At 41.7% G+C, this 24,970-nt stretch overlaps 1 protein-coding gene across 1 annotated transcript in view; it reads left to right on the forward strand.

The window, feature by feature from the left end:
- Positions 1-365: 365 nt before the first annotated feature.
- Positions 366-24,970, forward strand: part of LOC120037773 (gamma-aminobutyric acid receptor subunit alpha-5-like) — a gene marked incomplete at both ends in the record, with an annotated part of 32,512 nt that continues 7,907 nt past the window's right edge. The window contains 3 exons of the mRNA XM_038983737.1: positions 366-502; positions 1,910-1,977; positions 2,498-2,718. Coding sequence (XP_038839665.1) covers positions 366-502; positions 1,910-1,977; positions 2,498-2,718 — 426 coding nt within the window. The remainder of the gene's footprint in view (positions 503-1,909; positions 1,978-2,497; positions 2,719-24,970) is intronic.

Raw genomic sequence — 24,970 nt, forward strand, 5'->3', positions numbered from 1 at the left:
CCCAGTCAAACTAGTCTGTAAACCAATACTGTCCTGTGCCCCCTGGCAGCCTGGTACCCAGTCAACTAGTCTGAACCATACTGTCCTGTTCCCCCCCTGCAGCCTGGTACCCAGTCAACTAGTCTGTAACCATACTGTCCTGTGCCCCTCTGCAGCCTGGTACCCAGTCAACTAGTCCTGTAACCATACTGTCCTGTTCCCCCCTGCAGCCTGGTACCCAGTCAACTAGTCTGTAACCATACTGTCCTGTGCCCCCTGCAGCCTGGTACCCAGTCAACTAGTCTGTAACCATACTGTCCTGTTCCCCCTGCAGCCTGGTACCCAGTCAACTAGTCTGTAACCATACTGTCCTGTGCCCCCTGCAGCCTTTCCCAGACCCCAGCAGGAACCCCTTCAGAACCCCTAAAAGAGGCGGAGCTAAATGACAACATCACCATCTTTACCCGAATACTGGACAGACTGCTGGACGGCTATGACAACAGGCTACGTCCTGGACTCGGAGGTAGGGACCCATCCAGACCCTCAATGTCTCCCAAACGGCACCCTATTCAAGCCATAAACGGGCCGTATCTGGTCTATAGTAGTGCACTATATAGGGAATCGGGCTCTGGTCTATAGTAGTGCACTATATAGGGAATAGGGGCCATTTAGGACACACACTTAAAACCTTTATCATGTTGCATACAATACATACAGTATGGATATGTAAACTGATTGCATACATACAGTATGGACATGCAAACTGATTGCATACATACCACATGTAAACTGACTCTTTAGAATCATAATTGTTTTATGATATAATGAAGTAGACAGATCTTCCCTCCAGTACATCCTCTGTATCTATTAGTAAGAGACCACAGATCTTCCCTCCAGTACATCCTCTGTATCTATTAGTAAGAGACCATAGATCTTCCCTCCAGTACATCCTCTGTATCTATTAGTAAGAGACCATAGATCTTCCCTCCAGTACATCCTCTGTATCTATTAGTAAGAGACCACAGATCTTCCCTCCAGTACATCCTCTGTATCTATTAGTAAGAGACCATAGATCTTCCCTCCAGTACATCCTCTGTATCTATTAGTAAGAGACCACAGATCTTCCCTCCAGTACATCCTCTGTATCTATTAGTAAGAGACCATAGATCTTCCCTCCAGAAGATCCTCTGTATCTATTAGTAAGAGACCATAGATCTTCCCTCCAGTACATCCTCTGTATCTATTAGTAAGAGACCATAGATCTTCCCTCCAGTACATCCTCTGTATCTATTAGTAAGAGACCATAGATCTTCCCTCCAGTACATCCTCTGTATCTATTAGTAAGAGACCATAGATCTTCCCTCCAGTACATCCTCTGTATCTATTAGTAAGAGACCATAGATCTTCCCTCCAGTACATCCTCTGTATCTATTAGTAAGAGACCATAGATCTTCCCTCCAGAAGATCCTCTGTATCTATTAGTAAGAGACCATAGAGGGGTGATAATGTCTTTGTCAGTCTGCTAGTCCTCTATTATAGAGGGGAATGGGTTTATATTCATAGACTCTGGTAAACACAGGTCTCTGACGAAGAGACTAGTGGGTGACCGACCTAGAGAGAGCGAGAGAGAGAGAGAGAGAGCGAGAGCGAGAGAGAAAGCAATCACTCCTTTCATAAATACCAGGGTCTTTGTTCTCAAAGGACCAAGGCCAACTTTTCAGATCCTCTTACGGAAAATAAATTTAATTATTGAAGGTTCAATGCAGAATTATGTGTCAATCCATGTTGTTTGAATAGAAAAAGAGAAAGGTCAGCGAAATAATCCATGTTGTTTGAATAGAAAAAGAGAAAGGTCAGTGAAATAAGGAACATGTACTCGTGCCTCTCTGAGCAACTCACACCCTCTCTGGATGGGATTTATTTTCTACAGAGAAGGTGACCGAGATCAAGACCAACATATTTGTGACCAGCTTCGGTCCCGTTTCTGATACTGAAATGGTAAGGACTTCTTCTTGATTAATTATCATCCTAATAGAAACAGCAACATCTTCCATATTCCCGTGCTACTTATGTATAATTGTATTATTGAATGAAAGTATTTTTTTTGTAAAAAAAAAAAAAAAGTTAATAAAAATGAAGCAAAACATTTACTTATTTAATCTATTTTTTAAATTACGATTCGTTTTTTAGTTTTTAAAATTACAATTAGTCGATGTTAATGTCTTTGGGCCGGTTTCCCAGCAACAGATTAAGTCTAGGCCAGGACTAAGAAGCAAACTCAAATGGAGAATCTCCAATGAACATGCATTTTAGGATTAGCCTTAATAATCTGTGTCTGAGAAACTGCCCCTTACTGTCATGCTGTACATCCAATGATGCCCTCGTAGCGTTCATATACCAACGGAACCCCTGTCTCCTCTTTGACCTCTGACATATACCAACGGAACCCCTGTCTCCTCTTTGACCTCTGACATATACCAACGGAACCCCTGTCTCCTCTTTGACCTCTGACCTCCAGGAGTACACCATTGATGTGTTCTTCAGACAGAGCTGGAAGGACGAACGTCTGCGTTTCCAAGGCCCCATGAAGATGTTACCGTTAAACAACCTCCTGGCGTCTAACATCTGGACCCCAGACACCTTCTTCCTCAACGGGAAGAAATCTATCGCCCACAACATGACCACGCCCAACAAACTTCTCCGACTGAAAGACGACGGGACACTGCTCTACACGATGAGGTCAGTGAGAGCCTCAACAACAGTGTGTTGTGAGCAAAAACATTGTTGACTTGTTTTTTTTTTTTTTTTTTTTTATCTCCCACTGTTGGTTTCAGGTCAATGCTCTTAAAGACAAACAAAGAGTCTAATGACTGGTACAAACAAACAGTCTAAAGACTGGTACAAACAAACAGTCTACAGACTAAAGACTGGGACAAACAAACAAACAGTCTAAAGACTGGGACAAACAAACAAACAGTCTACAGACTAAAGACTGGTACAGACAAACAAACAGTCTACAGACTAAAGACTGGTACAAACAAACAGTCTACAGACTAAAGACTGGTGCAAACAAACAAACAGTCTACAGACTAAAGACTGGTACAAACAAACAGTCTACAGACTAAAGACTGGTACAAACAAACAAACAGTCTACAGACTAAAGACTGGTACAAACAAACAGTCTACAGACTAAAGACTGGTACAAACAAACAGTCTACAGACTAAAGACTGGTACAAACAAACAAACAAACAGTCTACAGACTAAAGACTGGTACAAACAAACAGTCTACAGACTAAAGACTGGGACAAACAAACAGTCTACAGACTAATGACTGGGACAAACAAACAGTCTACAGACTGGTACAAACAAACAGTCTACAGACTAAAGACTGGTACAAACAAACAAACAGTCTACAGACTAAAGACTGGTACAAACAAACAGTCTACAGACTAAAGACTGGTACAAACAAACAAACAGTCTACAGACTAAAGACTGGTACAAACAAACAGTCTACAGACTAAAGACTGGTACAAACAAACAGTCTACAGACTAAAGAATGGTACAAACAAACAAACAAACAGTCTACAGACTAAAGACTGGTACAAACAAACAGTCTACAGACTAAAGACTGGTACAAACAAACAGTCTACAGACTAAAGACTGGTACAAACAAACAAACAGTCTACAGACTGGTACAAACAAACAAACAAACAGTCTACATACTGGTACAAACAAACAAACAAACAGTCTAAAGACTAAAGACTGGTACAAACAAACAGTCTACAGACTAAAGACTGGGACAAACAAACAGTCTACAGACTAAAGACTGGTACAAACAAACAGTCTACAGACTAAAGACTGGGACAAACAAACAGTCTACAGACTAAAGACTGATACAAACAAACAGTCTACAGACTGGTACAAACAAACAGTCTACAGACTAAAGACTGGTACAAACAAACAAACAGTCTACAGACTAAAGACTGGTACAAACAAACAGTCTACAGACTAAAGACTGGTGCAAACAAACAAACAGTCTACAGACTAAAGACTGGTACAAACAAACAGTCTACAGACTAAAGACTGGTACAAACAAACAAACAGTCTACAGACTAAAGACTGGTACAAACAAACAGTCTACAGACTAAAGACTGGTACAAACAAACAGTCTACAGACTAAAGACTGGTACAAACAAACAAACAAACAGTCTACAGACTAAAGACTGGTACAAACAAACAGTCTACAGACTAAAGACTGGTACAAACAAACAAACAGTCTACAGACTAAAGACTGGTACAAACAAACAAACAGTCTACAGACTAAAGACTGGTACAAACAAACAAACAGTCTACAGACTAAAGACTGGTACAAACAAACAAACAGTCTACAGACTAAAGACTGGTACAAACAAACAAACAGTCTACAGACTAAAGACTGGTACAAACAAACAGTCTACAGACTAAAGACTGGTACAAACAAACAAACAAACAGTCTACAGACTAAAGACTGGTACAAACAAACAAACAAACAGTCTACAGACTAAAGACTGGTACAAACAAACAGTCTACAGACTAAAGACTGGTACAAACAAACAAACAGACTAAAGACTAAAGACTGGTACAAACAAACAGTCTACAGACTAAAGACTGGTACAAACAAACAAACAAACAGTCTACAGACTAAAGACTGGTACAAACAAACAAACAGTCTACAGACTAAAGACTGGTACAAACAAACAGTCTACAGACTAAAGACTGGGACAAACAAACAGTCTACAGACTAATGACTGGGACAAACAAACAGTCTACAGACTAAAGACTGGTACAAACAAACAGTCTACAGACTAAAGACTGGTACAAACAAACAGTCTACAGACGAAAGAATGGTACAAACAAACAAACAGTCTACAGACTAAAGACTGGTACAAACAAACAGTCTACAGACTAAAGACTGGTACAAACAAACAGTCTACAGACTAAAGACTGGTACAAACAAACAAACAGTCTACAGACTGGTACAAACAAACAAACAAACAGTCTACAGACTGGTACAAACAAACAAACAAACAGTATAAAGACTAAAGACTGGTACAAACAAACAGTCTACAGACTAAAGACTGGTACAAACAAACAAACAGTCTACAGACTAAAGACTGGTACAAACAAACAGTCTACAGACTAAAGACTGGTACAAACAAACAGTCTACAGACTAAAGACTGGGACAAACAAACAGTCTACAGACTAAAGACTGATACAAACAAACAGTCTACAGACTGGTACAAACAAACAGTCTACAGACTAAAGACTGGTACAAACAAACAAACAGTCTACAGACTAAAGACTGGTACAAACAAACAGTCTACAGACTAAAGACTGGTACAAACAAACAGTCTACAGACTAAAGACTGGTACAAACAAACAAACAGTCTACAGACTGGTACAAACAAACAAACAAACAGTCTACAGACTGGTACAAACAAACAAACAAACAGTATAAAGGACTAAAGACTGGTACAAACAAACAGTCTACAGACTAAAGACTGGTACAAACAAACAAACAGTCTACAGACTAAAGACTGGTACAAACAAACAGTCTACAGACTAAAGACTGGTACAAACAAACAGTCTACAGACTAAAGACTGGGACAAACAAACAGTCTACAGACTAAAGACTGATACAAACAAACAGTCTACAGACTGGTACAAACAAACAGTCTACAGACTAAAGACTGGTACAAACAAACAAACAGTCTACAGACTAAAGACTGGTACAAACAAACAGTCTACAGACTAAAGACTGGTGCAAACAAACAAACAGTCTACAGACTAAAGACTGGTACAAACAAACAGTCTACAGACTAAAGACTGGTACAAACAAACAAACAGTCTACAGACTAAAGACTGGTACAAACAAACAGTCTACAGACTAAAGACTGGTACAAACAAACAGTCTACAGACTAAAGACTGGTACAAACAAACAAACAAACAGTCTACAGACTAAAGACTGGTACAAACAAACAGTCTACAGACTAAAGACTGGTACAAACAAACAAACAGTCTACAGACTAAAGACTGGTACAAACAAACAAACAGTCTACAGACTGGTACAAACAAACAGTCTACAGACTAAAGACTGGTACAAACAAACAAACAGTCTACAGACTAAAGACTGGTACAAACAAACAGTCTACAGACTAAAGACTGGTACAAACAAACAGTCTACAGACTAAAGACTGGTACAAACAAACAAACAGTCTACAGACTGGTACAAACAAACAAACAAACAGTCTACAGACTGGTACAAACAAACAAACAAACAGTATAAAGACTAAAGACTGGTACAAACAAACAGTCTACAGACTAAAGACTGGTACAAACAAACAAACAGTCTACAGACTAAAGACTGGTACAAACAAACAGTCTACAGACTAAAGACTGGTACAAACAAACAGTCTACAGACTAAAGACTGGGACAAACAAACAGTCTACAGACTAAAGACTGATACAAACAAACAGTCTACAGACTGGTACAAACAAACAGTCTACAGACTAAAGACTGGTACAAACAAACAAACAGTCTACAGACTAAAGACTGGTACAAACAAACAGTCTACAGACTAAAGACTGGTGCAAACAAACAAACAGTCTACAGACTAAAGACTGGTACAAACAAACAGTCTACAGACTAAAGACTGGTACAAACAAACAAACAGTCTACAGACTAAAGACTGGTACAAACAAACAGTCTACAGACTAAAGACTGGTACAAACAAACAGTCTACAGACTAAAGACTGGTACAAACAAACAAACAAACAGTCTACAGACTAAAGACTGGTACAAACAAACAGTCTACAGACTAAAGACTGGTACAAACAAACAAACAAACAGTCTACAGACTAAAGACTGGTACAAACAAACAAACAAACAGTCTACAGACTAAAGACTGGTACAAACAAACAGTCTACAGACTAAAGACTGGTACAAACAAACAAACAGTCTACAGACTAAAGACTGGTACAAACAAACAGTCTACAGACTAAAGACTGGTACAAACAAACAGTCTACAGACTAAAGACTGGTACAAACAAACAAACAGTCTACAGACTAAAGACTGGTACAAACAAACAGTCTACAGACTAAAGACTGGTTACGGGTGCACAGGGTTGTTTCCATGTTTAATTAGAAAACGTGATTCAACAATCATAAAATAACTTCTCATTACAACTCTCATGAACATAGATGTGTGCTCATTCAATGCTAGATCTATATCTGAGTCATGGTGTATGTTTGAGACCCCGCTCACTATGAGATGATCCCTGTATCAACAATAAACAAAACAAACAATACAAATACAAATAATCAACAATAAACATGAGATTTCTGGTCAGTCGACGCTAGGAGGTCAGCACATGCATCTTTGTGCTCCTTCTACTGTAGAACTAAATGTCGTAACGTAGCACTCCGTATCATCGGCATATTCAGCAGCGTTGAAGAAATATATTACCTTCAACAGTGTTATCTTGTGATCAAGCCATCAATGTTATGTGATTATTGGTGTCGTCTAAATGTTAGCTAACGGCTTAGCAATTAGTATGTTTGACATTTCAGTGGAAATACTATCAGCTTTTTGATAAGCGGTTTAGCAAAAACAATGCGTCCCGTATTTTTGGCATACGGTTCCCAGTTATTGGCCACCTTACTATTTTTGTTAAATTACAAGATATATCCGTTTAATTTTGTTTAAAAAAAATGAGACGCCAACCTCGTATCCAAAGTGTTTACTAGATAGATGGCTAGCCTTCCGGTAAAAAAATTGGACTTGCCTGTCAACTTTTCGTTGCGTAGCCCGGTGCACCCTCCTGTGGACTCTTAATAAAGGGTTCTTCACCAACATATTTAGTGTTAATGTCTCCTAATTTGTTTTAAAGATTCATTTTATGTTTTGAGAAGGTAAATAACAGTTTAATATTAAAATAAAAATGAGTATGAATAATTTACATAAAATAAAACTTTGATGTGCATTGACATAAACAATGAAAACACAGAGTTGGCCGGTGGCGCTTTTCTCTTCCTTTTCTGTGCTGCAGTTGAGAGAAAAAAGTTGTGTTAGACAGAGCATGTTTCATGAAAACCATTTTCAGTTTTTTGACATCAATACCTCTGGAGGAATCTGCAGGGAGGTGTGTATATCTTTGGAGGAGGTGGACATGCCCTGAAGGCTGGTGCTCTGGACTGTAGAGAGAAAAAAAAGTTTTAACATTGCAGTTTTATAAAACACAAAACAAACAGTATTTTTTTTGTAATTTAACATGTGTTTACCTGTGGAGGTGGCTGTATTCGAATTGCAGGGGGCAGGGACACCAGACGAGGCTGCTTTGGTGGTGTGACCAGGGGAGACGGAGGAGGCAGTTGGTGCAGAGGAGGCCGCGTTGGTGGTGACAGACAGGGGTGTGGTGTGCATCGTGGTGGTGGTGGACGAAACTAGCCAACGATGGTTTGGAGTAGATGGTGTTTGTAATGGTGGGGTTGACGGGCTGACGATGGTGTGGCCGGCAGAGTAGGCACCTGGCCTTCTTCTGCAGTTGGGGACTCCGACGGTTTCTCCCTCAACCCACTCTCCTCCAAGTGCTTCTCATAAGAAGTGAAGTAGGTGTCCATCGTTGGACGTGTGACACACTCAGCTCTCCCCCTGTCCAGGGTGTCCGGCCTCCTCCTGATCATTTCCCACCACCTCTTCCCCAGTGCTGGGACTGTTTCCCCTGGGTGCCCGAAATCTACAATAGAACCGGAATATAAAATTGTCCATCCTGGATGAACATTTTGTTTTGGCATCACCATACACATCCACGTTTACGTAGCACACATTGAGAACAGTCAGTCCTGCATTCTACATTCATAAACACATATACCTGCGTATTTTGTCGGCGTATTTCATCAGCCTCTCTCTGGTGAAGGGGAACTCATGGCTGGCGCAGTAGATACAGTACTACACCAGAGAATTTGTCAGCGTATTTCATCAGCCTCTCTCTGGTGAAGGGGAACCCATGGCTGACGCAGTACTACACCAGAGAATTTGCATCCTGTGGTGCAAGCAACATGGGTGGTCGACTGCGATAGCCATGGGTCATCCAGCCGCTCAGCCAGTCCTCCAGGGTCTGCCGAAGGACACCATGCACCTTGGTAGAGAAGAAAATAAAACTGTTACTAGCAGATACAATTTACATACACGTGATAATCTCCTAAAAACAAAAGATGCCTGGCGGATAGCCATCCCTGCCCCGCAGTCCTCCGTGGCATGGAACATGTCCACCTGACTAACCTTGGCAGCCTGGTAGATGGCCATCCCTGCCCCGCAGTCCTCCATGGCATGGAACATGTCCACCTGAATAACCTGACTAACCTTGGCAGCCTGGCAGATAGCCATCCCTGCCCCGCAGTCCTCCGTGGCATGGAACATGTCCACCTGAATAACCTGACTAACCTTGGCAGCCTGGAAGATAGCCATCCCTGCCCCGCAGTCCTCCGTGGCATGGAACATGTCCACCTGAATAACCTGACTAACCTTGGCAGCCTGGCAGATAGCCATCCCTGCCCCGCAGTCCTCCATGGCATGGAACATGTCCACCTGACTAACCTTGGCAGCCTGGCAGATAGCCATCCCTGCCCCGCAGTCCTCCGTGGCATGGAACATGTCCACCTGAATAACCTGACTAACCTTGGCAGCCTGGCAGATAGCCATCCCTGCCCCGCAGTCCTCCGTGGCATGGAACATGTCCACCTGAATAACCTGACTAACCTTGGCAGCCTGGCAGATAGCCATCCCTGCCCCGCAGTCCTCCATGGCATGGAACATGTCCACCTGAATAACCTGACTAACCTTGGCAGCCTGGCAGATAGCCATCCCTGCCCCACAGTCCTCCGTGGCATGGAACATGTCCACCTGAATAACCTGACTAACCTTGGCAGCCTGGCAGATAGCCATCCCTGCCCCGCAGTCCTCCATGGCATGGAACATGTCCACCTGAATAACCTGACTAACCTTGGCAGCCTGGCAGATAGCCATCCCTGCCCCGCAGTCCTCCATGGCATGGAACATGTCCACCTGAATAACCTGACTAACCTTGGCAGCCTGGCAGATAGCCATCCCTGCCCCGCAGTCCTCCGTGGCATGGAACATGTCCACCTGAATAACCTGACTAACCTTGGCAGCCTGGCAGATAGCCATCCCTGCCCCGCAGTCCTCCATGGCATGGAACATGTCCACCTGAATAACCTGACTAACCTTGGCAGCCTGGCAGATAGCCATCCCTGCCCCGCAGTCCTCCGTGGCATGGAACATGTTGTCCTCATCAACACTCACACCTGTGTTAACGAGAGAATCACTGACATAATGTCAGCTGGTCCTTTTGTGGCAGGGCTGAAATGCAGTGGAAATGTTTTTTGGGGATTCAGTTCATTTGCCTGGCAAAGAGCGACTTTGCAATTAATTGCAATTCATCTGATCACTCTTCATAACATTTTGGAGTATATGCAAATTGCCATCATACAATCTGAGGCAGCAGACTGTGAAAATTAATATTTGTGTCATTCTCTAAACTTTTGGCCACGACTATATATTTCAGAGGAAAAAAGTTGGATATTAAATTGTGTGGTCTGTATATCTTACGATATACAGCGTGTCCCACAACGTGTGTATACATCTAACTTTTTTGAAAACTCTCAACTTAACTTACATAAACTGCAATAAAACTCAGCTGTCAGCTAGATAGAAGGGTGTCTAGTCGCAAAACTTACCGTTATTTTACGGTCCGTTTAAATGTTGAACTCGAGGTGATTTAGTCCTCCAACCGCTTAAAAGTGTCCGATGTCGGGGGAAAAATAGCTCGGAGTTCTGCTGTCTATTGAATTTTCATGCTCATTCTACTATAGAACTAAATGTCATAGGAGTTCTAATGTCTATTGAATCGTCATGCTCATTCTACTATAGAACTAAATGTCATAGGAGTTCTAATGTCTATTGAATCGTCATGCTCATTCTACTATAGAACTAAATGTCATAGGAGTTCTAATGTCTATTGAATCGTCATGCTCATTCTACTATAGAACTAAATGTCATAGGAGTTCTAATGTCTATTGAATCGTCATGCTCATTCTACTATAGAACTAAATGTCATAGGAGTTCTAATGTCTATTGAATCGTCATGCTCATTCTACTATAGAACTAAATGTCATAGGAGTTCTAATGTCTATTGAATCGTCATGCTCATTCTACTATAGAACTAAATGTCATAGGAGTTCTAATGTCTATTGAATCGTCATGCTCATTCTACTATAGAACTAAATGTCATAGGAGTTCTAATGTCTATTGAATCGTCATGCTCATTCTACTATAGAACTAAATGTCATAGGAGTTCTAATGTCTATTGAATCGTCATGCTCATTCTACTATAGAACTAAATGTCATAGGAGTTCTAATGTCTATTGAATCGTCATGCTCATTCTACTATAGAACTAAATGTCATAGGAGTTCTAATGTCTATTGAATCGTCATGCTCATTCTACTATAGAACTAAATGTCATAGGAGTTCTAATGTCTATTGAATCGTCATGCTCATTCTACTATAGAACTAAATGTTATAGGAGTTCTAATGTCTATTGAATCGTCATGCTCATTCTACTATAGAACTAAATGTCATAGGAGTTCTAATGTCTATTGAATCGTCATGCTCATTCTACTATAGAACTAAATGTCATAGGAGTTCTAATGTCTATTGAATCGTCATGCTCATTCTACTATAGAACTAAATGTTATAGGAGTTCTAATGTCTATTGAATCGTCATGCTCATTCTACTATAGAACTAAATGTCATAGGAGTTCTAATGTCTATTGAATCGTCATGCTCATTCTACTATAGAACTAAATGTTATAGGAGTTCTAATGTCTATTGAATCGTCATGCTCATTCTACTATAGAACTAAATGTTATAGGAGTTCTAATGTCTATTGAATCGTCATGCTCATTCTACTATAGAACTAAATGTCATAGGAGTTCTAATGTCTATTGAATCGTCATGCTCATTCTACTATAGAACTAAATGTCATAGGAGTTCTAATGTCTATTGAATCGTCATGCTCATTCTACTATAGAACTAAATGTCATAGGAGTTCTAATGTCTATTGAATCGTCATGCTCATTCTACTATAGAACTAAATGTCATAGGAGTTCTAATGTCTATTGAATCGTCATGCTCATTCTACTATAGAACTAAATGTTATAGGAGTTCTAATGTCTATTGAATCGTCATGCTCATTCTACTATAGAACTAAATGTCTATAGGAGTTCTAATGTCTATTGAATCGTCATGCTCATTCTACTATAGAACTAAATGTCATAGGAGTTCTAATGTCTATTGAATCGTCATGCTCATTCTACTATAGAACTAAATGTCATAGGAGTTCTAATGTCTATTGAATCGTCATGCTCATTCTACTATAGAACTAAATGTCATAGGAGTTCTAATGTCTATTGAATCGTCATGCTCATTCTACTATAGAACTAAATGTCATAGGAGTTCTAATGTCTATTGAATCGTCATGCTCATTCTACTATAGAACTAAATGTTATAGGAGTTCTAATGTCTATTGAATCGTCATGCTCATTCTACTATAGAACTAAATGTCATAGGAGTTCTAATGTCTATTGAATCGTCATGCTCATTCTACTATAGAACTAAATGTCATAGGAGTTCTAATGTCTATTGAATCGTCATGCTCATTCTACTATAGAACTAAATGTCATAGGAGTTCTAATGTCTATTGAATCGTCATGCTCATTCTACTATAGAACTAAATGTCATAGGAGTTCTAATGTCTATTGAATCGTCATGCTCATTCTAGTATAGAACTAAATGTTATAGGAGTTCTAATGTCTATTGAATCGTCATGCTCATTCTACTATAGAACTAAATGTTATAGGAGTTCTAATGTCTATTGAATCGTCATGCTCATTCTACTATAGAACTAAATGTTATAGGAGTTCTAATGTCTATTGAATCGTCATGCTCATTCTACTATAGAACTAAATGTCATAGGAGTTCTAATGTCTATTGAATCGTCATGCTCATTCTACTATAGAACTAAATGTCATAGGAGTTCTAATGTCTATTGAATCGTCATGCTCATTCTACTATAGAACTAAATGTCATAGGAGTTCTAATGTCTATTGAATCGTCATGCTCATTCTACTATAGAACTAAATGTCATAGGAGTTCTAATGTCTATTGAATCGTCATGCTCATTCTACTATAGAACTAAATGTCATAGGAGTTCTAATGTCTATTGAATCGTCATGCTCATTCTACTATAGAACTAAATGTCATAGGAGTTCTAATGTCTATTGAATCGTCATGCTCATTCTACTATAGAACTAAATGTCATAGGAGTTCTAATGTCTATTGAATCGTCATGCTCATTCTACTATAGAACTAAATGTCATAGTAGTTCTGCTGTCTATTGAATCGTCATGCTCATTCTACTATAGAACTAAATGTCATAGGAGTTCTAATGTCTATTGAATCGTCATGCTCATTCTACTATAGAACTAAATGTCATAGGAGTTCTAATGTCTATTGAATCGTCATGCTCATTCTACTATAGAACTAAATGTCATAGGAGTTCTAATGTCTATTGAATCGTCATGCTCATTCTACTATAGAACTAAATGTTATAGGAGTTCTAATGTCTATTGAATCGTCATGCTCATTCTACTATAGAACTAAATGTCATAGGAGTTCTAATGTCTATTGAATCGTCATGCTCATTCTACTATAGAACTAAATGTTATAGGAGTTCTAATGTCTATTGAATCGTCATGCTCATTCTACTATAGAACTAAATGTCATAGGAGTTCTAATGTCTATTGAATCGTCATGCTCATTCTACTATAGAACTAAATGTTATAGGAGTTCTAATGTCTATTGAATCGTCATGCTCATTCTACTATAGAACTAAATGTCATAGGAGTTCTAATGTCTATTGAATCGTCATGCTCATTCTACTATAGAACTAAATGTTATAGGAGCTCTAATGTCTATTGAATCGTCATGCTCATTCTACTATAGAACTAAATGTCATAGGAGCTCTAATGTCTATTGAATCGTCATGCTCATTCTACTATAGAACTAAATGTTATAGGAGTTCTAATGTCTATTGAATCGTCATGCTCATTCTACTATAGAACTAAATGTCATAGGAGTTCTAATGTCTATTGAATCGTCATGCTCATTCTACTATAGAACTAAATGTCATAGGAGTTCTAATGTCTATTGAGTCGTCATGCTCATTCTACTATAGAACTAAATGTCATAGGAGTTCTAATGTCTATTGAATCGTCATGCTCATTCTACTATAGAACTAAATGTTATAGGAGTTCTAATGTCTATTGAATCGTCATGCTCATTGTACTATAGAACTAAATGTTATAGGAGTTCTAATGTCTATTGTCTTACTGTTTTGTTATATAGGGTTTGTTAACTTGTTATGTAGGCAGTTCCAGTAAATATACGGTACTCTATCTCTACACCATTATTTAGTCATAATACATAGGTGATATTGTCATGTTTGAGACTCAAACATCAAACAGTACATATAGCAGCCCCTGGAGATTTAACTGTGAGACCCTTGCTGTAGCAATACATCCTATAATACTCCCACACACACACACACACACACACACACACACACACACACACACACACACACACACACACACACACACACACACACACACACACACACACACACACACACACACACACACACACACACACACACAGAGACTCCCTTCAGCTCTGACGGTTCCTCTGTCCCATTCCTCTGACGGGTCCTCTGTCCCATTCCCTGACGGTTCCTCCGTCCCATTCCTCTGACGGTTCCTCCGTCCCATTCCTCTGACGGTTCCTCTGTCCCATTCCTCTGACGGTTCCTCTGTCCCATTCCTCTGACGGTTCCTCCGTCCCATTCCTCTGACGGTTCCTCTGTCCCATTCCTCTGACGATTCCTCTGACGGTTCCTACGTCCCATTCCTCTGACGGTTCCTCTGACGGTTCCTCTGACGGTTCCTCTGACGGTTCCTCTGACGGTTCCTCTGTCCCATTCCTCTGACGGTTCCTCCGTCCCATTCCTCTGACGGTTCCTCTGTCCCATTCCTCTGACGGTTCCTCTGTCCCATTCCTCTGACGGTTCCTCTGTCCCATTCCTCTGACGGTTCCTCCGTCCCATTCCTCTGACGGTTCCTCCGTCCCATTCCTCTGACGGTTCCTCTGTCCCATTCCTCTGACGGTTCCTCTGTCCCATTCCTCTGACGGTTCCTCCGTCCCATTCCTCTGACGGTTCCTCTGTCCCATTCCTCTGAAGGTTCCTCTGACGGTTCCTCTGACGGGTCCTCCATCCCATTCCTCTGACGGTTCCTCTGTCCCATTCCTCTGACGGTTCCTCCGTCCCATTCCTCTGACGGTTCCTCTGACGGTTCCTCTGACGGTTCCTCTGACGGGTCCTCCGTCCCATTCCTCTGACGGTTCCTCCGTCCCATTCCTCTGACGGTTCCTCTGTCCCATTCCTCTGACGGTTCCTCCGTCCCATTCCTCTGACGGTTCCTCTGTCCCATTCCTCTGAAGGTTCCTCTGACGGTTCCTCTGACGGTTCCTCTGACGGTTCCTCTGACGGGTCCTCCGTCCCATTCCTCTGACGGTTCCTCTGTCCCATTCCTCTGACGGTTCCTCCGTCCAATTCCTCTGACGGTTCCTCTGTCCCATTCCTCTGAAGGTTCCTCTGACGGTTCCTCTGACGGTTCCTCTGACGGTTCCTCCGTCCCATTCCTCTGACGGTTCCTCCGTCCCATTCCTCTGACGGTTCCTCTGTCCCATTCCTCTGAAGGTTCTTCTGACGGTTCCTCTGACGGTTCCTCTGACGGGTCCTCCGTCCCATTCCTCTGACGGTTCCTCTGTCCCATTCCTCTGACGGTTCCTCCGTCCCATTCCTCTGACGGTTCCTCCGTCCCATTCCTCTGACGGTTCCTCTGTCCCATTCCTCTGAAGGTTCCTCTGACGGTTCCTCTGACGGGTCCTCCGTCCCATTCCTCTGACGGTTCCTCTGTCCCATTCTTCTAACGGTTCCTCCGTCCCATTCCTCTGACGGTTCCTCTGACGGTTCCTCTGACGGTTCCTCTGACGGTTCCTCTGACGGGTCCTCCGTCCCATTCCTCTGACGGTTCCTCTGTCCCATTCCTCTGACGGTTCCTCCGTCCCATTCCTTTGACGGTTCCTCTGTCCCATTCCTCTGACGGTTCCTCCGTCCCATTCCTCTGACGGTTCCTCTGTCCCATTCCTCTGAAGGTTCCTCTGACGGTTCCTCTGACGGGTCCTCCGTCCCATTCCTCTGACGGTTCCTCCGTCCCATTCCTCTGACGGTTCCTCCGTCCCATTCCTCTGACGGTTCCTCTGTCCCATTCCTCTGAAGGTTCCTCTGACGGTTCCTCTGACGGGTCCTCCGTCCCATTCCTCTGACGGTTCCTCCGTCCCATTCCTCTGACGGTTCCTCCGTCCCATTCCTCTGACGGTTCCTCTGTCCCATTCCTCTGACGGTTCCTCTGTCCCGTTCCTCTGACGGGTCCTCTGTCCCATTCCTCTGACGGGTCCTCTGACGGTTCCTCTGACGGTTCCTCTGACGGTTCCTCTGTCCCATTCCTCTGACGGTTCGTCCCATTCCTCTGACGGTTCCTCTGTCCCATTCCTCTGACGGGTCCTCTGACGGTTCCTCTGTCGGGTCCTCTGACGGTTCCTCTGACGGTTCCTCTGCATGTGGGTCAGATGAATTGGAAAGCGGAGAGGCAGAAGTCTTTGTTTATCTTGCCTCATTCCTCTGAGGCACGGTGGTGGAGGAAAACAGGCCAAAGGGATGTGTCCCAAATGGCACCCTATTCCTATATAGTGCACTACTTTTGACGAGGGTTCATAGGGTATAGTGTGTATAGTATATAATGATTCAGATTTTAAAAACATTCAGATTTTTAAAAAAGAAAAAAAAAGTAAAATATATACTTTCAAAAATTCATGAAAACAAAAAATAGCTTTTTTGGTCTTAATTTAGGGTTAGTGTGCAGTTTGGTTAAAGTTATGGTTAAGGTCAGGGTTAGGTTCAGAGCTGCCTCCAGAACTAGATTCATGACGACAAACGCTAACCTGCTATTGTGTTGAGGCTCTGCATACCCTTGCTGCTAATGACCGGAGAATCTTCTGTTAACGTGCCCCTCTTCTTACCCAGACACGGATTGATCTCAGACCAACATCCATTTAAAAACACTTTCTAAACCCAGCCATGGTAAACACTTGACAATGTAATCAGCAAAAAAAAAAAATTGCAGAGAAGGTTGGTTTTGTAATGAGATAATTGAAAGTGGAAGAGCTGAAGGAATGATCTAGACACTACTAAAGGAGACAAAATAGAACATCCTTGACGTGTTTCAAAGCTGATTCAGTAAACAGTCAATTTAGTGATCTGCTAACAGAGCACCAACATTTTGCTGTTGTTGGCTATCACACAGCTTTGCACCCACTGTTGGGGCTCTATTTACAGCCTAGGGGCTCTATTTACAGCATAGGGGCTCTATTCACAGCCTAGGGGCTCTATTTACAGCCTACGGGCTCTATTTACAGCCTAGGGGCTCTATTCACAGCCTAGGGGCTCTATTTACGGCCCAGGGGCTCTATTTACGGCCTAGGGGCTCTATTTACGGCCCAGGAGCTCTATTTACAGCCTAGGAGCTCTATTTACAGCACATGGGCTCTATTTACAGCCTAGGGGCTCTATTTACAGCATATGGGCTCTATTTACAGCCTAGGAGCTCTATTTACAGCACATGGGCTCTATTTACAGCCTAGGGGCTCTATTTACAGCCTAGGAGCTCTATTTACAGCCTAGGGGCTCTATTTACAGCCTAGGAGCTCTATTTACAGCACATGGGCTCTATTTATAGCCTAGGGGCTCTATTTACAGCACATGGGCTCTATTTACAGCCTATGGGCTCTATTTACAGCCTAGGAGCTCTATTTACAGCACATGGGCTCTATTTACAGCCTAGGGGCTCTATTTATGGCCTAGGAGCTCTATTTACAGCCTAGGAGCTCTATTTACAGCACATGGGCTCTATTTACGGCCCAGGGGCTCTATTTACAGCCTAGGAGCTCTATTTACAGCACATGGGCTCTATTTACGGCCCAGGGGCTCTATTTACAGCCTAGGAGCTCTATTTACAGCCCAGGGGCTCTATTTACAGCCCAGGGGCTCTATTTACAGCCCAGGGGCTCTATTTACAGACTAGGGGCTCTATTTACAGCCCAGGGGCTCTATTTACAGACTAGGGGCTCTATTTACAGACTAGGGGCTCTATTTACAGCCTAGGGGCTCCAGTTACAGCATAGGGGCTCTATTTACGGCCTAGGAGCTCTATTTACAGCCTAGGAGCTCTATTTACAGCACATGGGCTCTATTTACGGCCCAGGGGCTCTATTTACGGCCCAGGGGCTCTATTTACAGCCTAGGAGCTCTATTTACAGCACATGGGCTCTATTTACGGCCCAGGGGCTCTATTTACAGCCTAGGAGCTCTATTTACAGCACATGGGCTCTATTTATGGCCCAGGGGCTCTATTTACAGCCTAGGAGCTCTATTTACAGCACATGGGCTCTATTTACGGCCCAGGGGCTCTATTTACAGCCCAGGGGCTCTATTTACAGACTAGGGACTCTATTTACAGCCTAGGGGCTCTATTTACAGCATAGGGGCTCTATTTACAGACTGGGAGCTCTATTCACAGCCTAGGGGCTCTATTCACAGCCTAGGAGCTCTATTTACAGCCCAGGGGCTCTATTTACGGCCCAGGGGCTCTATTCACAGCATAGGGGCTCTATTCACAGCCTAGGAGCTCTATTTACGGCCCAGGGGCTCTATTTACGGCCCAGGGGCTCTATTTACGTCCCAGGGGCTCTATTCACAGCATAGGGGCTCTATTCACAGCCTATGAGCTCTATTTACAGCCTAGGAGCTCTATTTACAGCCTAGGAGCTCTATTTACGTCCCAGGGGCTCTATTTACAGCCTAGGAGCTCTATTCACAGCCTAGGAGCTCTATTTACAGCCTAGGAGCTCTATTTACAGCCTAGGAGCTCTATTTACAGCCTAGGAGCTCTATTTACGGCCTAGGAGCTCTATTTACAGCCTAGGAGCTCTATTTACAGCCTAGGAGCTCTATTTACAGCCTACTACGGCGGCGCAATTACCAAACGCACTTTAGTTTGTAATTTCAGCATGTAAAAACTGACACTGGCGTTTTTCAACCGTGTTTCAGTTTCAGCAATTTACCTGTCTAATATCATCTCCCTCTGGTGGGCTACACAGGAACTACACCACACTGAAGGGGAGGGCTGTCAATAAAACAAGTGCAAAAGGGATTTCATGCAGCGCATGTTGGAAGATTTAAGCAGATCTTAGCGGTACCGCGGTTGTTGTTAATTGGTATGGATTATGTCAGTGGAAGCACAGCCTATCCAGCCGTGACACACGGTGCCCTTACACTCATGGAACAGGAGAGTAGGGTTGCTTTTTTGTGCCGGTCACCCTCGAATTTAGAAACATGAAAACTCAATGTTTTTCTTCATTTGATTAAAAACATATAGCCTCTCTTCAATGAAGGCTGTTTCGTTGTCCTGTCCAATGTGTTCACCAAGGAGCCAGGCCTATCAATAAATAGTTTGATTCGTGATAGTGCTTTGAAAAACATCTTATTAATCACCAAAGCTTTATTAAAAGATAAAGTTTGGAATCAGCAAAACAGTGAGTGGACATCCCCTTTATACTGTATCTATGTATTGTGTAGGTCATCCCCTTTATACTGTATCTATGTATTGTGTAGGTCATCCCCTTTATACTGTATCTATGTATTGTGTAGGTCTACATTATAATAGTCAGGTCCCATTTTGGACAATCGTAAAACTCCTTCATGTACAGTAGGCTACATGTCCATATGTCCATCATTACATATAAAACCCCTCCATGTAGGCTACATGTCCATATGTCCATCATTACATATAAAACCCCTTCATGTAGGCTACATGTCCATATGTCCATCATTACATATAAAACCCCTCCATGTAGGTTACATGTCCATATGTCCATCATTACATATAAAACCCCTTCATGTACAGTAGGCTACATGTCCATATGTCCATCATTACATATAAAACCCCTCCATGTAGGTTACATGTCCATATGTCCATCATTACATATAAAACCCCTCCATGTAGGTTACATGTCCATATGTCCATCATTACATATAAAACCCCTCCATGTAGGTTACATGTCCATATGTCCATCATTACATATAAAACCCCTTCATGTACAGTAGGCTACATGTCCATATGTCCATCATTACATATAAAACTCCTCCATGTAGGTTACATGTCCATATGTCCATCATTACATATAAAACCCCTTCATGTACAGTAGGCTACATGTCCATATGTCCATCATTACATATAAAACCCCTCCATGTAGGTTACATGTCCATATGTCCATCATTACATATAAAACCCCTTCATGTACAGTAGGCTACATGTCCATATGTCCATCATTACATATAAAACCCCTCCATATAGGTTACATGTCCATATGTCCATCATTACATATAAAACCCCTCCATGTAGGTTACATGTCCATATGTCCATCATTACATATAAAACCCCTCCATGTAGGTTACATGTCCATATGTCCATCATTACATATAAAACCCCTCCATGTAGGCTACATGTCCATATGTCCATCATTACATATAAAACCCCTCCATGTAGGCTACATGTCCATATGTCCATCATTACATATAAAACCCCTCCATGTAGGCTACATGTCCATATGTCCATCATTACATATAAAACCCCTCCATGTAGGCTACATGTCCATATGTCCATCATTACATATAAAACCCCTCCATATAGGTTACATGTCCATATGTCCATCATTACATATAAAACCCCTCCATGTAGGTTACATGTCCATATGTCCATCATTACATATAAAACCCCTCCATGTAGGCTACATGTCCATATGTCCATCATTACATATAAAACCCCTCCATGTAGGTTACATGTCCATATGTCCATCATTACATATAAAACCCCTCCATGTAGGCTACATGTCCATATGTCCATCATTACATATAAAACCCCTCCATGTAGGTTACATGTCCATATGTCCATCATTACATATAAAACCCCTTCATGTAGGTTACATGTCCATATGTCCATCATTACATATAAAACCCTTCATGTAGGTTACATGTCCATATGTCCATCATTACATATAAAACCCCTCCATGTAGGTTACATGTCCATATGTCCATCATTACATATAAAACCCCTCCATGTAGGTTACATGTCCATATGTCCATCATTACATATAAAACCCCTCCATGTAGGCTACATGTCCATATGTCCATCATTACATATAAAACCCCTCCATGTAGGCTACATGTCCATATGTCCATCATTACATATAAAACCCCTTCATGTAGGCTACATGTCCATATGTCCATCATTACATATAAAACCCCTTCATGTACAGTAGGCTACATGTCCATATGTCCATCATTACATATAAAACCCCTCCATATAGGTTACATGTCCATATGTCCATCATTACATATAAAACCCCTTCATGTACAGTAGGCTACATGTCCATATGTCCATCATTACATATAAAACCCTCCATGTAGGCTACATGTCCATATGTCCATCATTACATATAAAACCCCTCCATGTAGGCTACATGTCCATATGTCCATCATTACATATAAAACCCCTCCATGTAGGTTACATGTCCATATGTCCATCATTACATATAAAACCCCTCCATGTAGGTTACATGTCCATATGTCCATCATTACATATAAAACCCCTCCATGTAGGTTACATGTCCATATGTCCATCATTACATATAAAACCCCTCCATGTAGGCTACATGTCCATATGTCCATCATTACATATAAAACCCCTCCATGTAGGTTACATGTCCATATGTCCATCATTACATATAAAACCCCTCCATGTAGGCTACATGTCCATATGTCCATCATTACATATAAAACCCCTCCATGTAGGTTACATGTCCATATGTCCATCATTACATATAAAACCCCTCCATGTAGGCTACATGTCCATATGTCCATCATTACATATAAAACCCCTCCATGTAGGTTACATGTCCATCATTACATATAAAACCCCTTCATGTACAGTAGGCTACATGTCCATATGTCCATCATTACATATAAAACCCCTCCATGTAGGTGTAACGGATGTGAAATGGCTAGCTAGTTAGCGGGGTGCGCGCTAATAGCGCTTCAATCGGTTACGACACTCGCTTTGAGACCTTGAAGTAGTGGTTCCCCTTGCTCTGCAAGGGCCGTGGCTTTTGTGGAGCGATGGGTAACGATGCTTCGTGGGTGACTGTTGTTGACGTGTGCAGAGGGTCACTGGTTCACACCCGGGTCGAGGCGAGGGGACGGACTAAATTTAAACTGTTACATAGGCTACATGTCCATATGTCCATCATGAAACCAGAGATGAGATGTTACTGGTGACTCTTGTATTTAGAACTTGTTTTCCGTTTCATATGATTGAAAAGCCTAGATCTAAAGGCTATAACGAAGTCTTTTTTTTTATACTGTGGATTTTATGATATCATGCTTCTGACCCCCAAAGCTATTTATAAATATTATTAGTTAAAAAAAATCTAAGATCTTGTTTTTCATTTAATTTGATAAAAAAACAACTTTGAATGATTCATCGTCCTGTCTTCACGTCCAGTTCGCATGTAATGCAATTTAGGAGCCATCTGCTATTTCTGGAGAAGTGTGAATGTGACATGTAAGATTGTTCCGTTTATAAAACATATACAGTATAGCAGTGAGCGGATGTTCTCTTTTTATATTGGATCTTTGTGCAGCTTCTGTGAGAAGTTTTCGATGTGCGTAAAAATCCTCCATTCTCTGCGTTGCGCCTTACTATCATCTGCCCACGGGAAGCAATTATGGTGGCTAGACATAAGCCTGTTCAAAAACAAGTTGTTGTTGTATTTTTGATTAGAATGAATCGCTCTATTTTAAAGCCTTATTATTAATAGTGAATTTAATCTTATTGACAATGTTTGGCAGGTTCAGTGTATTCAGGAAGTATTCCGATCTCTTGAGTTTTCCCACATTTTGATACGTTACAGCCTTATTCTAAAATATATTAAATTGTTGTTTTTTTCACTCATCAATCTACACACAATACCCCATAATGACAAAGCAAAAATAGATTTTTTGAATTCATTTTTTAAACTGAAATATCACATTTACATAAGTATTCAGACTCTTTACTCAGTACTTTGTTGAAGCACCTTCGGCAGCGATTACAGCCTCGAGTCTTCTTGGGTATGACGCTACAATCTTGGCACACCTGTATTTGGGGAGTTTCTCCCATTGTTCTCTGCAGATCCTCTCAAGCTCTGTCAGGTTGGATGGGGAGCGTTGCTGCACAGCTATTTTCAGGTTTCTCCAGAGATGTTCGATCAGGTTCAAATCTGGGCTCTGGCTGGGCTACTCAAGTACATTCAAAGACTTGTCCCGAAGCCACTCCTGCGTTGTCTTGGCTGTGTGCTGAGCTATCTGGAGCAGGTTTTCATCAAGTATCTCTCTGTACTTTGCTCCATTCATCTTTCCCTCTAAAGATCTTTCCTGACTAGTCTCCCAGTCCCTGCTCCTGAAAAACATCCCCACAGCATGATGCTGCCACCACCGTGCATCACCATAGGGATGGTGCCAGGTTTCCTCCAGATGTGACGCTTGGCATTCAGGCCAAAGAGTTCAATCTTGGTTTCATCAGATCAGATAATCTTGTTTCTCATGGTCTGAGAGTCTTTAGGTGCCTTTTGGCAAACTCCAAGCTGGCTGTCATGTGCCTTTTACTGAGGAGCGGCTTCTGTCTGGCCACTCTACCATAAAGGCCTGATTGGTGGAGTGCTGCAGAGATGGTTGTCCTTCTGGAAGATTCTCCCATCTCCACAGAGGAACTCTGGAGCTCTGTCAGATTGACCATCAGGTTCTTGGTCACCTCCCTGACCAAGGCCCTTCTCCCCCGATGGCTCAGTTTGGCGGCCAGCTCTAGGAAGTATCATGGTGGTTCCAAACTATTTCCATTTAACAATGATGGAGCCAATTATGTTCTCGGGGACCTTCAATACTGCAGAAATGTTTTGGTACCCTTCCCCAGATCTGTGCCTCGACACAATCCTGTCTCGGAGCTCTACGGACAATTCCTTCGACCTCATGGTTTGGTTTTTGCTCTGACATGCACTGTCAACTGTGGGACCTTATATAAACAGGTGAATTTGAATTTACCACAGGTGGACTCCAATCAAGTTGTAGAAACATCAAGGATGATCAATGGAAACAAGATGCACCTGAGCTCAATTTCGAGTCTCATAGCAAAGGGTCTGAATACTTATTTAAATAAGGTATTTAAAAAGAAAATATATATATCTATATATACATTTGCAAACATTTCTAAAACCTATTTTCACTTTGTCATTGTGGGGTAATGTGTTTAGATTGATGAGGAAACACATTCATTTAATCCATTTTAGAATAAGGCTGTAATGTAACAAAATGTGGAAAAAGTCAAGAGGTCTGAATACTTTATGAATGAACTGTACATGGCTCAGACATTGCACTTTACACTAGGCCTAGCCCCTATATCAGTGTGAATGTTTAACAATATATTCCCTTATTGAAGCCATGCTATTGATTAAAACAATGTGGACTGCAAACATGTTCAACATATTTAACAAAGATGAGATAGGCCTACATTTTACTATTTTGTTTCTGCAGGCTATTAACAAA

Source organism: Salvelinus namaycush, unplaced genomic scaffold (genome assembly GCF_016432855.1).
Source record: "Salvelinus namaycush isolate Seneca unplaced genomic scaffold, SaNama_1.0 Scaffold1866, whole genome shotgun sequence".
Taxonomy (NCBI): Eukaryota; Metazoa; Chordata; class Actinopteri; order Salmoniformes; family Salmonidae; genus Salvelinus; species Salvelinus namaycush.